General features: G+C 47.5%; 2 protein-coding genes across 4 annotated transcripts; one reads left to right on the top strand and one right to left on the bottom strand.

Moving 5' to 3' along the window:
* Positions 1–187: 187 nt before the first annotated feature.
* NT5C (5', 3'-nucleotidase, cytosolic) lies at positions 188–8,275 on the top strand. 2 transcript variants are annotated; one of them, XM_074971933.1, is made up of 5 exons: positions 188–576; positions 5,400–5,500; positions 5,577–5,637; positions 6,470–6,584; positions 6,683–8,147. In XM_074971933.1, the coding sequence occupies exons 1-5, from the start codon at positions 391–393 to the stop codon at positions 6,868–6,870; spliced, it is 651 nt and encodes a 216-aa protein (XP_074828034.1). In that variant the 5' UTR covers positions 188–390; the 3' UTR covers positions 6,871–8,147. The 2 variants fall into 2 exon arrangements, with proteins under 2 accessions (XP_074828034.1, XP_074828035.1); XM_074971934.1 differs by lacking the exon at positions 188–576 and adding an exon at positions 4,271–4,445 and having other exon boundaries at positions 6,683–8,275.
* On the bottom strand, positions 3,806–11,781 carry ARMC7 (armadillo repeat containing 7). Of its 2 annotated transcripts, none has more exons than XM_074971935.1 (4): positions 11,709–11,781; positions 10,454–10,548; positions 10,150–10,293; positions 3,806–8,523 (listed from the first exon to the last, which is right to left on the bottom strand). In XM_074971935.1, exons 2-4 carry the CDS (start codon positions 10,542–10,544, stop codon positions 8,186–8,188), a joined length of 573 nt encoding a protein of 190 aa, XP_074828036.1. In that variant the 5' UTR covers positions 10,545–10,548; positions 11,709–11,781; the 3' UTR covers positions 3,806–8,185. The 2 variants fall into 2 exon arrangements, with proteins under 2 accessions (XP_074828036.1, XP_074828037.1); XM_074971936.1 differs by having other exon boundaries at positions 11,260–11,760.
* Positions 11,782–14,128: the final 2,347 nt, after the last annotated feature.

The following is a 14,128-nucleotide window of genomic DNA, read 5'->3' as shown; positions in this document are numbered from 1 at the left end:
ATCTGGCCAAGCCTGCTACCTCCCGAGGCCCACGTGCTAACCCCCCCCGCAGGACCTGGCTCGGGTGAGCTTTGGCACGATCTGCAGGAGCGGATTGCAGCGATGGAGGATTTCCCCACTCGCTGCGCCGGAGCCCAGCCTCTTCCGTGATCCATCCATCCATTGGGAACCACGCCTGCGCGCCCCGCCGGCCGGGCTTCACCGCAGCCCGCGCAACCCCCAGGGCCGCGAGCGCTCAGATCCCTGCCGCCGGCGGCTTGCCAGGGACTGATGAATATTCATAAAGACAAGCTCCGCCCAGTCCTATTGAATAATAGCCTCTGGGGGCTCTAGGAGGCGGCTGCTACCACGTGGGTTCTAGTCTGGACCCGGCAGCCGGCCCCGAGCGCTATGGCTGGGTCGACCGCGTCCCGCCTCCGCGTGCTGGTGGACATGGACGGGGTGCTGGCGGACTTCGAGGGCGGCGTGCTGCGGCATTTCCTCGCCCGCTACCCTGGGGAGCCCCACGTGGAGCTGGCGGAACGGAGGGGCTTCTCGGTCCGGGACCAGTACCGCCGCCTGCGGGAGGACCTGGCGGTGAGAGGCCGGGGGCTGGAGCTGGGTCGCGGGCAGTGGGAGTGGGCAGAAGTATCCCCCCAGCGTGGCCCGTGGCTGCCCCAGCTGGCCGATGCGCTGCACTGCGCGGCGGGCCGGGGGCCGCGTGCCCTGGCTGGGCAGACGGGCTGCCGGGGGCGGGGAGTGGTAATGCGGGGTAGGTGTGTCACAGAGCAAGGGGGACAGTCCGATCTCAGCGGATCGGCTTTAGAGCAAACCCAGAAGGAGCGCGGCGTGAGTGTCGTTTGGGGCAACTGAGCAGTTCTCTCTGCTTTAGTGGAGAGCGAGAAATGCGCTGTTCCTAGACTACCGGTAAGGGCAAAATGGAGGCGACCCTGGAGTACAGAGGATTGTTGAATGCTACCACTGTTAAGCTTCAGTTGTAGCATAATCGGCTCACCATGAGCGTGCCAGCCCCTTCCCGAGATGGGGGGGACGGGGACGGGACGAACAGTCTTGCCTCCTTACTCAGCCACAGCCAGTAAAAATATACTCCAGCTGAAAATCTGTCCACTATAGCATCATCATTGCGTTTATTCACCCACTCGGACAACATGTTATTGCTACACAGCCGCGGTAATGAAACCATCCATCCAAGGATCTCTAAGCATGCTATAGAGGTTAGCTGAGGCTCGCACCAGACCTGGGATGGGAGTACTGGGGAGGGAACTGCAGTGCACAGAGCAGCTACGGGAAACAATGTATTAAAGCTGCAAATGAACCCAGATCTTTTAAGCTTCCAGTAGCCTAAACTATTGCCTTTGGTGGATTCCCCTAATGTCGGATACTGAATGAGAGTTTTCAGAGTAGCAGCCCTGTTAGTCTGTATCCGCAAGAAGAAAAGGCGGACTTGTGGCACCTCAGAGACTAACAAATTTATCTGAGCATCAGCTTTCGTGAGCTACAGCCCACTTCATCAGATGCATTCAGTGGAAAATGAGAGTTGTGGCTGTGTGTTTATTTGTTTTTTAAGTAAACTGTCAACATTAAAGAATAAAACTACTAGGAACGTGGATTTGAAGCTTTCTCTTCTTTACAGAATATTTAATGCCCTCTACAGATAGTAAGAGGAGTGCTGGGCCAAGTCACATCCGATACCTTCCCTGAGACATCCACTGCTTCTATTTTTAAAGTCCCAAATAGGCTAGAAAACCACCCATGCCTGTAACTGGCAGTTAAAAGACCATTATTCATGTTCCTCTTTTTCTCTGTCACCAGAACTAGGTACTTGGATCACTCAATTCAGGTCTGATTTTTCATGGGTTTAATCTGATCAGGCTATTCACTTGCTTGTAGTTCATGGCTATTTTTAACAGATTTAATAATGTTATGAAGATGATGATAAAATAAAAAAAATGGTACAGAGTTTAAGCGTAGAAGTTTCTGGTTATCAGGGAATAAGGTACAGATTATCAAGAGGTGCAAAGTTCGATTTAGGATCGGATGGTATAAGGAATACATAATCTGCAATATCCCCAATTGGGGGAAAAAAGGTTAACAGGTCAAAGTACAGACACTGAGATATGAGGGTATGTTGTTCATATAATGGCTATGTTCAGGTGTGGAGCACGAGTGGATATGATGATGAGGATGGATTTACCCTCATTTGGTGAGATTTAATGTTCAGCGAGTTTATGGTTCCAGTTCATATGGTCCAATGGAAAAAGTCTTTCAGTCCCTTTCTCATAGTTGATGCACAATGTCATACTAGAAACTTTTTGGCACCTTCCTTGTCCCCTACGTTAAGTAAATAGGATCCCAACCCAATTGAAATGAAAATAGTTTGTTCTCTGAGTGAATCTGACCCTGGTATCCAAATGCTTTGGGGCAAACATTTTTCTTCTAGTAGGCTAAGTGCTCTTGTCTGTGTTGCTAGTCTATACATTATTATGTGGTGAGTCTGTAATCCACCTCATGGTGGCAAGATGGATTGTGGCCTTTTTGTGGGTCTGTCAGCCCCTGTTACTGATCCATACCAATACTGCCCATGCCCCCAAAACTCATGGGTGCCAGTGGGATACAGAGTCAGTCCCCTCTAGATCACTGGTTTGAATCCAGCTGAAGTCAGGATGAAAGAAAGCTGTTATCATCTGATTACTGTTAATTTTAATTGTGGTTGTTCTCAAAATGTGCTTGGTGTTGTACATGCATGTAAGAAGAAACTGTCTCTGCCCCAGGGCGGGTACCGTGTCTTTGTATGTGTCTGGACCCCACCTAGCATGACTGGGGGTGCTAGCTGCTACGCTGATTTAAATTATGTACTTTGACCTGTTAACCTTTTTTCCCCAATTGTAGCGTTCTGCTACAACCAGCACTGAGACTCCCCAAGTGATTTCACCCAGGTCACTGACCAACCACCCAGTCTTAAGTCAATTACCAAAAAAAAAAAAAAAAGAAAGAAAAAAAAGTTGAGTTGGATGCAGACCAGTTATTTCCAACTAAAAGGTGCATGAATGACCCTTTTAATTTTGTTTGCTGTGTTTTAAATGAGGAGGAAGCGCATCACTAAATGAATGGAGGGTTGTACCCCACCTCAGGCAGTGTAGCTTCTTCGTAGGGGACAAAGGTGCCTCTGAACCATATAGCAAACCATACAGTACACCTGTATTAACTCACCTTTTCTGTGCCCTTGCCTCACTTCAGGCCCTTGCTACCCTTAAACGATTCTCCTCTGAAAGTGAACTTTCTCCTAGCTTATGATCACCCTTTTAAACCCTGCCTGGGTGTAGGTCAAAAGCTTCCTCTGTTCCTTTTAAAGGTCTGGTTTCCATTAACTGCAAAATGTCTTTGTCACGTTATTCCCTCTCCTCCCCACGTCATCACAGCTCCGGCAGCTGCATGAAAACACTGCCTCTCGCTCCTTTTGCTGAGGAATGAGCAGTAAATCCCCCCCCCCCCCCCCCCGGAAAACTGTCAGTTGTGGAGCTGACTAGGAGTGTCCTGTTTCTGGCAGGGGAGGGAGAGCATGGAGTAGAAGCAGATAAAACTCTGATATTATTACAAGCAGGCTCATCCCTGTGCCTGGAACACAGGCACCAGGACCGAGGGGGAGGCAGCTTCTGCTCCCATACTAATGGGCTGTGGGGGCCAGTGGAGTCCCCCCATGCAAATGAGGGCTGCTGTAACTTGTTCCCCTGCTTCAATGAGCAGGGGAGCAGAATCACCAGGCTGCTGGTCTGTCCTGGCCAGGACCTTCATTCGTACCCCCTCCCTGCCTCCACTCTGTTCCAGAACAGTCCCTGCTCCTGTGGCTGCTGGAGATGGCTCTGCACCTGGTGTAAGAGTCTCTGAGCTGGATGTTCTCCAGAGCGGCCTTCTACCTGCCTTGCAGCACTACTGTTCTCCAGCCTACCTAGCTAGCACAAAGGGGCCATAGCACAGTGATAATTCTGTCCCTTATTTACTTCCAGAAACGGACAAGAAAAGTCAGCATGGTCTCAACTATGCATGAGACTGGGAACAAGGACCTCACCAGACTCAGAGCCAGTTCTGCCATTTGCAGTGACCACGGACAAGTGCTTTTAATCTCCATTTCTTTATCTGGAACAGTCAGGGTAAAATCTACCTTGCAGGGGCAATGAGGATTAAGGCTCAAGAAATGCCCTGCATTATTGAAATGTCTTTGTGGCAGCAAGTCACAGGAGGAGGCTGCATTATATTAAAAACTACATTCATCATTGTTCTGCCTGGTCCCTTTCAGCCTCTAAAATCAGGCCCTTGGCTACAGGTATATGAAACAAACGGTCACTGACAAGCCTGTGTTCAGCAGAAGGCATCGTCTCTCATCCCCGTTTCAGAAAAGCCTGTCATCTCGGTTGTCTTTCAAATCCAAACCAGTCACTTTGTTCCAGGTGGGTGGTGACTGGCCTATGGTGGGTCTCTGCCAGTGCATAGGTGTCCCTCCCAAAACCCACCACCACAATTGGTTTTAAGTGGCACCTTTATGGTCAGGGCCAGGTGAGGTGGGGTTGGCAAAGCTTGTGCAGTTGCTCTCACTGCTGAACCGGTTCTGTGGATGAGGGACTCCAGTCACTAGCACTGAATTGCACAGGACTGCTAGAAACACCCCACTCTATTGCTGAACTTTCTAGAGACTAATTCCCCAGCCTTCACGCTGCCTACGCTGACCCTCACGGTACAAGTAACTATCTAAGCTTTGAATTTCCTGGCTTTGGTCATTTTGCCACTAACTTAAACATCTTAAAATAGAATTTGCACTGATGTTATCACCATGGGGAAACTGTTGCACTGAAGCCAGAATCTGCTCTTAAGACATTTTAATCTTGTTGCCTGAGGCTTTAGAGAGCACATATACAACAGCATGGAGAGCAACACGCAAACCTCCCTCCAGTATGCTTCAGTTGTGGTCTGGCAGGATCAGCGGCAAAGCATGAGGATGACTGAGTCTCTGTGTCCCAGTCTGTCCTTGACCCCTCTGCTGAGGGTGCCAATTATCATAGTGTGGTGGTCTGGGGTGTTCGTCTGGTGGCACGTTTGTTTGTTTTTGTACTGAGGTGGATATATATCTACTGGGAACTGGAATGAGATCCAACTCCCCACTTCACACAGGCCACCAGGTGGTAACAACTTCCAGTCTTTATCTGCCTGGCCTGGATTTGTCCTGGCAACCAGTAGGTGAGACTGTGTAACCCATTACCAATTATCTCAGCCACTTGATCTCCCTCTGAAATGTGGACAAAATAGGTCCTTTTGATGTTGAATAACACCCCTGGGGTAAATTCAATAGCTATTATGCAGAATCCTACAATAAAAAAAATTGCTAATTCTCCTCATCTCTCTTCCAGGCTAAGGTAGCCAGTGTCTATGAGTCACCTGGCTTCTTTCTGGGGTTGGAGCCGATTCCAGGAGCCATTGAAGCCATGCAGGAAATGATCCATATGCAGAAGTAAGGACACTGCAGTACACAGCTCTTTTCTATTCTCCATGTTTGATGACTACTAATCAGGGCTGTTTCTTTTTAGCACTGAAGTTTTTATTTGCACGAGCCCCCTGACGAAGTATGAGCACTGCATCCTGGAGAAGGTTGGAGATCTCCCCCTACCCTCGCTTTAAGACTGCTATTGCAGAATCCAGCCTCTTTCAACTGTTAGTACATGCCCAAGTACCATACCAATGTGAACAAAGCCAAGCTGCAGCCTGTGAAGTCTGCAGGGCCCAGCATGCAAAAATACTCCGAGTGGCAGCTTTTCAGACTGAGAGGAAGTATAAAAGGCCAGGAGCAGTACTGTGTCATGCCTTTTGCAAGGCATCTGAGTCTTACGCAATGGAAGCCAGAATATAAAACTTAAAAACCAAACCAGACAAACAAACAACAACTTTCAGCAACTCATACCCACAGTTGCAAGAAATGGCATGGGAAGAGTGGGGGAGGGTAAAAGAACAGATGCAATATGGTCAAGTAGACGCTGCCTTGACTCACTGCATACTCCAGAGGCAACCAAGGGGTTTCTGATGCACTGCACCAGGAGGGGACTGCATGCCAGAGGCTCCTCCTCTGAGAAAATCCTGACTAAATTGAGAGATGATCACTGCCAGGCAGAAATGTAGGGAGAGGGGGGTTACTCAAGTACTTTGGGGTTAGATAATGAAGGGCCTGGTATATGCCCTAGGTTGACTTCCTCTCATGCTGCTTTACGCCAGTGTAACTTCATGGTACCCAATGCAGTCATGAGCGAAGGGCACTGAAAGTACAGTTCACATCAGTCCTTTTAGTGGCCCGCACCACGGCCCAACTGCAGGGTTCATAACACTCCTAGAAGAGATTTGGGCCTGTAGCATGAGATCACTATACTAGAAATAGTCAAACTTGCTGCTAAGTAAAATTCTTCTAATGCTCTACTTCCTCCCCTAACAGTACAGCTGGGTGGAAAAATACTTGGGTCCTAAGTTTGTGGAGCGACTGATTCTGACCCGGGATAAAACCGTTGTGTCAGCTGACCTCCTGGTTGATGACAAAGACACCATTAAAGGTTTGGGAAACTTGAGGTGGAGATTTCACAGCAGATGATTTACTGTTGTTTGGAGAAAAGAACAGCTAACTTCAGCTTTCCATTCTGGCTCTTCTCAGGTGCGGAGCCTAAGCCAAGCTGGGAACACATCTTGTTCACTTGCTGCCATAACAAGCATCTAGAGCTTCAGACCCCACGCAGGCGGCTGCAGTCGTGGGCCGATGACTGGAGGGGGATAGTGGAAAGCAAACGCAGAAGCAATGTGGAAAAAGAATGCTATGCTAGTCTCACTGCCAATGGGAACTGATAAGTTGGGAACCGGCAACGAAATCCCCTTTAAAGAAAGTGCACTGACTTGGGTAGGGGCAGTTTTAAGGGCCAAAGATACAAAGCTTATTTTTTTAAGATTTGTATTTTCTTTAGACTATTTCTGAAATGTAGTTGCAATTAAATTACTGAATCTTTATGGAGAGTCATTAATGACGTTTGGAGGGAGAAACTTGACAAGAGATGAGCAGCTGCTTATAATGCTAGGTAGCATGTTTTGGGTTGGCAGGAAGGGAGGATGAAGAAATTAGAAAGAGGAAGTAGGGCTGTAAAACTCCATGAAAGCACTCTGCTCTCTACCCATTCACTCAAGTACCTGAAGCTGTAAGTATGACGGACACCATCATGTTAGGAAAGGAAATCTTGTTTTCAACAGTTTAACCCTTTTAATAATCTCACATACTGAGCCAGATTGGCTGTTCAGCACCCTTCCATTTTTTACCCTACTTGGCTCATAATGAAAGTAGATAGTTTCACTTCCTGGTTCTCCTGCATTAATATGAGCTGCTAAGATTTAGGTTGCAAATGCTGTAGTCGGTGAATGTCTGATCCAGAACGGTTTACACTTAATAAAACATTAACTTAAAAAGAACTTAAGAGGAAGTTTTACAAAAGCTACCACAAGACCAGTTGTCCTTCTGAGCTGAAGTCTGCTGTTAGTATTCCCTTTTAAATCTTAATCTGCATCTTTCCCAACAGCTACGTTGTGGTGAATGTTATTCCTATTGATATTTAACATCAGTATGGCTAGTCCTGTGTCCTAATTAACTGGCCAGGTGCCTGTGGTATGAGGATGCTGGCTCATACTTAGTCCTGAGGTATGTGATCAGACTGCAAATTGTAGGGGGAAGGAGGAGTGTTCTCTCCTATTGAGAAATAAAGATCATATAATTTAAACATATTTCAAAGCTATAACCACTGAGAAGACAGGCAGCAATAGTTGCAGCTACGGCGAAGGTGATGCAAAAGAACTGTGTTGGGTTTAAGTTACCTGACAACCACACTGGGAAGGGTAACATCAGAAATGGTTATTTGGATGATGGTTCAGGAGTTGCTTGGCCTGCTCTCTAACAGCCATAATATGTTTTGTATTAACAACAGTTTAGCTGCTAATCCTGACTTCTGGACCCATGTCCTGGCTCCCCACCTGCCCCTTTCAAACTGAGGCAGAATTTTAGCAATGTCTTTCACTAGTTTCACCAGTCCTGCAGGTGGAGGGGGCTCTAAAGATGAAATCAAGAATCTCTCTTCTCACGCAATAACAGTCTCAAGCTACTCCCTCTGCTCTGCACAAATCAGTCCTTTGGCAGCGGGATCCCTACAGCTGTATGTTTGCTCAGGTTCCTGGCCTCCTCCACCTGCACAGGAGTACAATAATCCTCAAGGAAGACCCTTGCCAGGTTGCTTAGCCTCCTGTTAGCTGAGAGGGAGAAACGTAACATGCACTCCACCACCGGGAGTGCCGTGGTCTGCTGGCGAGACTGTGGCGTGGTCAAGTACATCAGAGTAGTCACTGCCGACATCACTGTTTCCTCATTTGAGCTGGATAAGCAGTTTATTACAGGTGCCACCCCATCTGCCTCCAAAATATAGTCCTTGTTTGTCTTATCCAGACAGAGGTTACAAAGACCACCTGAAATAGAAAAGAGAGGGAGTGCAGCACCAGCTACCACCACCTTAGATCCTCCTCTTACTAATACCTAACTAACTCCCTGTTGAGGTTAAGTGGCATTGCTGCACCCAGGATCTTCAGCTCTTTCTTAGGGCTTGTTTACATGGTAACTAAGATCAAAATAACTGATCGTTGCCATTTATGCCTTTAGTTAGTTCAGAGCAAGTCTAACAGTTTTCTTTAAAAACAAAAAAACCCCAACAACCTACTTAAGTTAGTTCACAAGAGTGTCCTATTGTGATATAAGTGTGTCCATACATACACTTGCACTGAACTAACTACTGGTGTTAATTCCACCCAATTTAATGTGCTTATTACTGGTATAAAGTACATACAATACCAGAAACAAAATACTGGTTTGCACTTCACTGAGACCCTTGTCCCCACATAGAATCAACTGCCCAGAATATTTTTATAGTAGTTGGAAAACTGTGTCTCCCCGCTCCCGGGCTAAGTTTATTCTCAAAAGTCAAGGTGATTTTTCAACCAAAGCACTCATTCCCCTATATGACATTAGGGGGCACTATGCTGTTGGAGGTAACATCTTTCACAAGAGATTAAACAAACAGAACTTGTCATTTAAAAATCCTCTGGTTAAAAGACTTGGTTTTCTGTTAAGGAACTGCCTTATTTCACCTCTAAGGTGGCTATAATCCAGTAAAGAGAGTGAGATTCCTAGAAATACCTTCTGTACTGCACAGGGGCTATAGTGGCTTAATTAGTTATGAGAGGTGCTATTAGAAGTAGCATGGCATTATTAATACTAATTAAGATATTGTAAATATGATTTCTATTGGTGCAAATACTAGTATGTATCCTGTACTAACAACACTTTGCACTTAGGGTGCAGCCATGCTAGCAACATTTTGATCGATAACACCCCCAGTGCAGCTCTGTCAGTGGAAGCTGTGGTAAGTACACAGGGCTATGTGTATTTAACCATTACATCATCTAACCATTCAGGATTTGAATTTGGCATGGCTGGCTCCGTGTATTGAATCCACCCTGACTGGCTCTAATGGGATTCCTCAGAAGATTTCATTATATTATTTAGAACCGGTCCTTTTAGAGGATTAACTGTCAAATATAGCCATAATAACAATACTGGACCTGCTCATGCTCTATGGAAAAACCTCAGTTGTTCTCAATGACTGTATCATTACAATAGGGACATGCATTAAAAATTACCATTAAACTGGAGTTTTTGTTCCAATATTCAGGGTTTTACCTAGTCTTATAAAGTAAGTTTGTTTATTTTTCAGCACTGCAGCATGTTAGTGGAGTGAAGGGGAGACTTGCCTTAACGTGAAATAATTCACCTCAAGCCCCTATCCTGATCTCTCTCACCTGTTCCAGCTATTCTATTCTATATAGGTTTTTATACTGTCCTCATCACCATAGTGTCTAAGGGCCTTCCAGCAGTGCATTAAGGAGTTTGTTCAACATCTGCCACAGATGGTTTGTCATGTGTGGTTGATCCTTTCTCCCAAATTCAAGTGGACTACAGAATCAAAGCAGCGATATATCCAACCAGTGCTTGGAACTGCTATTGTTCATTTCACAAATAGTTTTAAATCCACTCCTTACCAATTGCAAACTCCACAAGGGTCTCATTATCCTCTGTGAGCATATCTAGGAACAGGTCAAGGACTTGAAGCTGTCGGAGATATTCGTAGTTCTTGGGATCGTAGGCAAAGTTGGCTAGATTAGCCAGTACTTGCTCCTTGGCTTCTGCAATATATAAGCAGCATTTAGGTGACAAAAGAGGCAGCTGAGATGGGCTGGGCTGTCTAATTCCTGAAGAAAAAAATCAACCAGCAACTGATGAGCCAGTTATGATCCTGACATTTGGAATATACTTTAATAAAAAGGAAAAGGTTTATAAGCTCACCTGGACTCTCTGTTACCTGGAACTCGGTGACCAGCGCTTGCAAGTATTCAAACCGCCCCAGTTCCAGCAGATCCCGCTGCTTCTGGGACATGGTGCTAGAGAGAGAAAATTAAGTTTTGTTCACAACAATGTCCTGAATGGCCCCAGTTTCACTGCAAGGTTAATAAAAACATTTTAATAAGTGTAGAATATTCAATTGATTTTCTTTTGCTTCCCTTCAGACTCACTGAGGGAACTGCAAGTGGCAGGATTACAAGCTCAGGCCCTGTCCATGTTTGGATCAGAACCATGCCAGCTACAATGGGGTTTAAATATGCCTTATCTGCACTGAGAATAACTGACAATTGTCCCATGTTTGGTCTAGCATAGGTGCAGCTCCATTAGTGGTAGCATAGACTAGCCATGAGTGTTTTTACTGTAGTGTCTTCTAACTCTTTTCTGAGTAGGGCTAGATGAATGCTGGTAAAAACCCCTGATCCTCACCTACACTACAGTTTCCATCATTGCAAACTTTGGTGGATTTGTTATATTGATTTCCCTAGAGTAGATGAGGCCGGTTTGAATGGGGCAGAAGTACCCTCTATGCTTAAAATGCACTACTGCCAATCCCAAACATTCAAAAATTATGAGTCAAGATGCACAAAAAAATGAGATTGGTTTAAAAATCACAAGATTTGCAAATAAAAATAATACATTTTTTGTTTCTTTCTATTGGCCGTGAGGTTTCTGAACCTTTGGGCTGCACTTCGGGCTGGGGGTGGATCACATTTTCATGCTTTTCTCCGCAACAAGGGATAGAATCTGACCTTTTTAAAAATGAAAGATTCTCACAGTCACAGGACTCCAGGAGCTGGGGCTTTAAGAACTACCCCCAATTATTGCAAGACTCGCACTGAAAGTCAGAAGAGCCGGCAACACTGCGACGTGGTCCAGGTCACCACCCAGGTGCCTCCTGACCCAGTTACAGGGAAAACCTGCTTTGCCATCCAGCTCGGGCCTTACACCGTCTCCAGCGCTCTCCCAGGCCCTGCGCCCAGGGCGCGAGCAGCGGGCGGTCGGGTCAGGGCCTGTGGGGCGCAGCTCTCAGCCCAGCAGCGGCGCGGCGGCCCACATGCCCCGGGCACAGACGAGGAGGGCAGGGACCCGGGACGGGACCTACTGAGCTGCTACCAGGCCCCTGGCTCTGCGGCCCTGTCACCCCAGGCTCCCCCGCCGCCCGGCCCTCACGCGCACAGGGCCCCGCGGCGCCACTAACCGCTCCCAGCGCCACACACACGGAGACCTAGGCAGCGGAGCGGAAATGACGTAAGGGTAACCCTGACAGAAGGGCGGCAATGCTGAGCGCGCGGCCGGACGTGACGTTTGTGGAGGGCGGGAGGCCCCGAGGCTCGTAACGGGGCCTCGCTGTTACCCGCCATGGGGGGCCGTATGTCGGCGCGGAAGCGGCTGGCAAAGCCCCTCCTCTTCGGCAGTATCCTGTGTGCGTTGGCCACCGCCTTCGCGTACAGGTGCGGGGAGGAGGGACTTGGCCGGCAGAGAGCGGAGGGGAGGTGCTGGGGGGCCTTGGCTGGCAGGGATTGGGGGGCACTGGGGGTCTTGGCTGGCAGGGATTGAGCGGGCTCAGCTGTGTGGGGGGCACTGGGGGCCTTGGCTGGCAGCGATTGGGAGGGGCTCAGCTGTGCGGGGGGCACTGGGGGCTTGGCTGGCAGCGATGGGGGTCTCAACGGTGTGGGGGCACTGGGGGCTTGGCTGGCAGCGATTGGGAGGGGTCAGCTGTGCGGGGGGCACTGGGGGCTTGGCTGGCAGCGATGGGGGTCTCAACGGTGTGGGGGGCACTGGGGGCTTGGCTGGCAGCGATGGGGGGGCTCAGCTGGGGGGGGATACTGGGGGCCTTGGGCGGCAGGGAGGGGCTCAGCGTGTGTGGGGGACTTAGATGGATTTGGGGGGGGGGCACGCTCAGTTCACTGCGGTGACATCTTTCTCTGTCTCAGGCACCGCTTCTTCCCTGAGGTGGAGGAGCTCCGTGCTAGGGAGTATGAGCGCTATGAGAAGAAGCGTCAAGATGTGGTGGAGAGGCGCCAGAAGCAGCTGGCTGAGCTGGCAGAGAGGAAAGCTTCCCCGTAGGCTGTGATGGGAAGGAGATGCTCTGCTCCAGGGAGCCTGCTCCTTCAGTGGGGATGGGGAGTTGTGTTCGGAAGTGAAGAATATATGTATACAACTCTTGCATATGGCTCACACTGACTGCGTGAAGTTTCCATCAACCTGGCAGGGATGTTGGCTGGTGGTTTTCCTTCCTCAGCTTGCTTGATTTACACGAGTGATGGCTTCAAATATCTACCAGGTGGTATCATGGTCTGCTAGTCAGATCAGGGCTCTGGCAGTCTGGCGGTGTGGGTTCAATTCCTAGCTCTGCCAGTGATCTGCTTTGTGTGATGTTGGACAAGGTACTCAACCTCTCTGGGGTTCTCTCCGCTAGGAAAAGTACTTGAGTTTAGTTTGGACTTAGCTAATGTGCTAGCTGAGCCTAACCTAAATTTGACCCTTTTCCTAGTGTAGACACATTTAGCTAGTCAAATTGTAACCTAGAAGATGTTAGCCTGAATCTACACTAGGAAAAAAAGTCAGGTTTTGCTAACCTGTATTAGCCAAGCCTGATCTGAACTTGACCACTCTTTCTAATCAAGAAAAACCCTCTGTGCCTCAACTTTCTTATTTGTACAGTGGGGTAATAATGCTTGCCCACTTGTATGACGCATTCTGAGATCCTTGGATGAATGGTGCTATATAAGTGCTAAAATAACTGACAGGTGGTAATATACCTGGGCTAATTGCCAGGTAGGGTGTGAGGTATCCAGAATTCTGGATCTCTTCAATGTAACAACATTGTATATCTTATCTAAAGTGATTTTTGTAATCTGTTCTTTTTGCCATGATAGTGTTGCACACCACCGAATAAGACTTTAACCACAGCTTCTGTCTGATAAGTCATCTTTAAGAGTGATTGATGAGCTTAATTTAGGCATAAAATGACCAATCCCTGGATGCAACCCACTGGTTATTTATTGCTCTGTGTGGCATTCACAGCAGGCTTCTTACTGTTAATTGGAATGTTTTCTTCCCTATATTTTATGCTGAAAAATGAAGGGACCACTCTCCCTTGAAATTACAGATGTAAATAAACAAATACTATAATGTCTAACCCTTCCTGTAGTAGAGAATGTTGGGTAGGAGCCTTTTCATTGCTGTAGGAAGGGCCTAAACTTCCCCATGCGATGAAGAGTTACCCACACATAAGGCTTTCGCTCATTATCTTTGTATTTCCTTACAACAATATTTTTTAAATCTCCTGTCCCGTCCTACTTCCCCAAACTGCTGTAATATCTGCATTCATAAGAACGGCCATATTTGGTCAGAGCAGTAGTTCATCTAGCCCGGTATCCTATATTCAGCCTGCTACTAGGAAGGCAAACAGCTTCATTCCAGGCTGTAACTGTGTTGGCCAGCCTTCTTGTAGACAAGGAAAGCAAATTTCATACCTACTCTGGACCCAGATGGAATCTGTTCATCCACCCCTTTTGGGTTTGTTTACTCTGGTAAATTATTAGACATGCTGAGTTGCAAAACAACGGTAAAATAAAATTACATGGGATACCTGTGGCTTCAGTGGATAAGAGT

The sequence above is a fragment of the Natator depressus genome, chromosome 14, assembly GCF_965152275.1.
Source record: "Natator depressus isolate rNatDep1 chromosome 14, rNatDep2.hap1, whole genome shotgun sequence".
NCBI lineage: Eukaryota > Metazoa > Chordata > Testudines > Cheloniidae > Natator > Natator depressus.
Note: the sequence above shows the minus strand (reverse complement) of the source record. Positions and strands in the feature narration are given on the sequence as shown.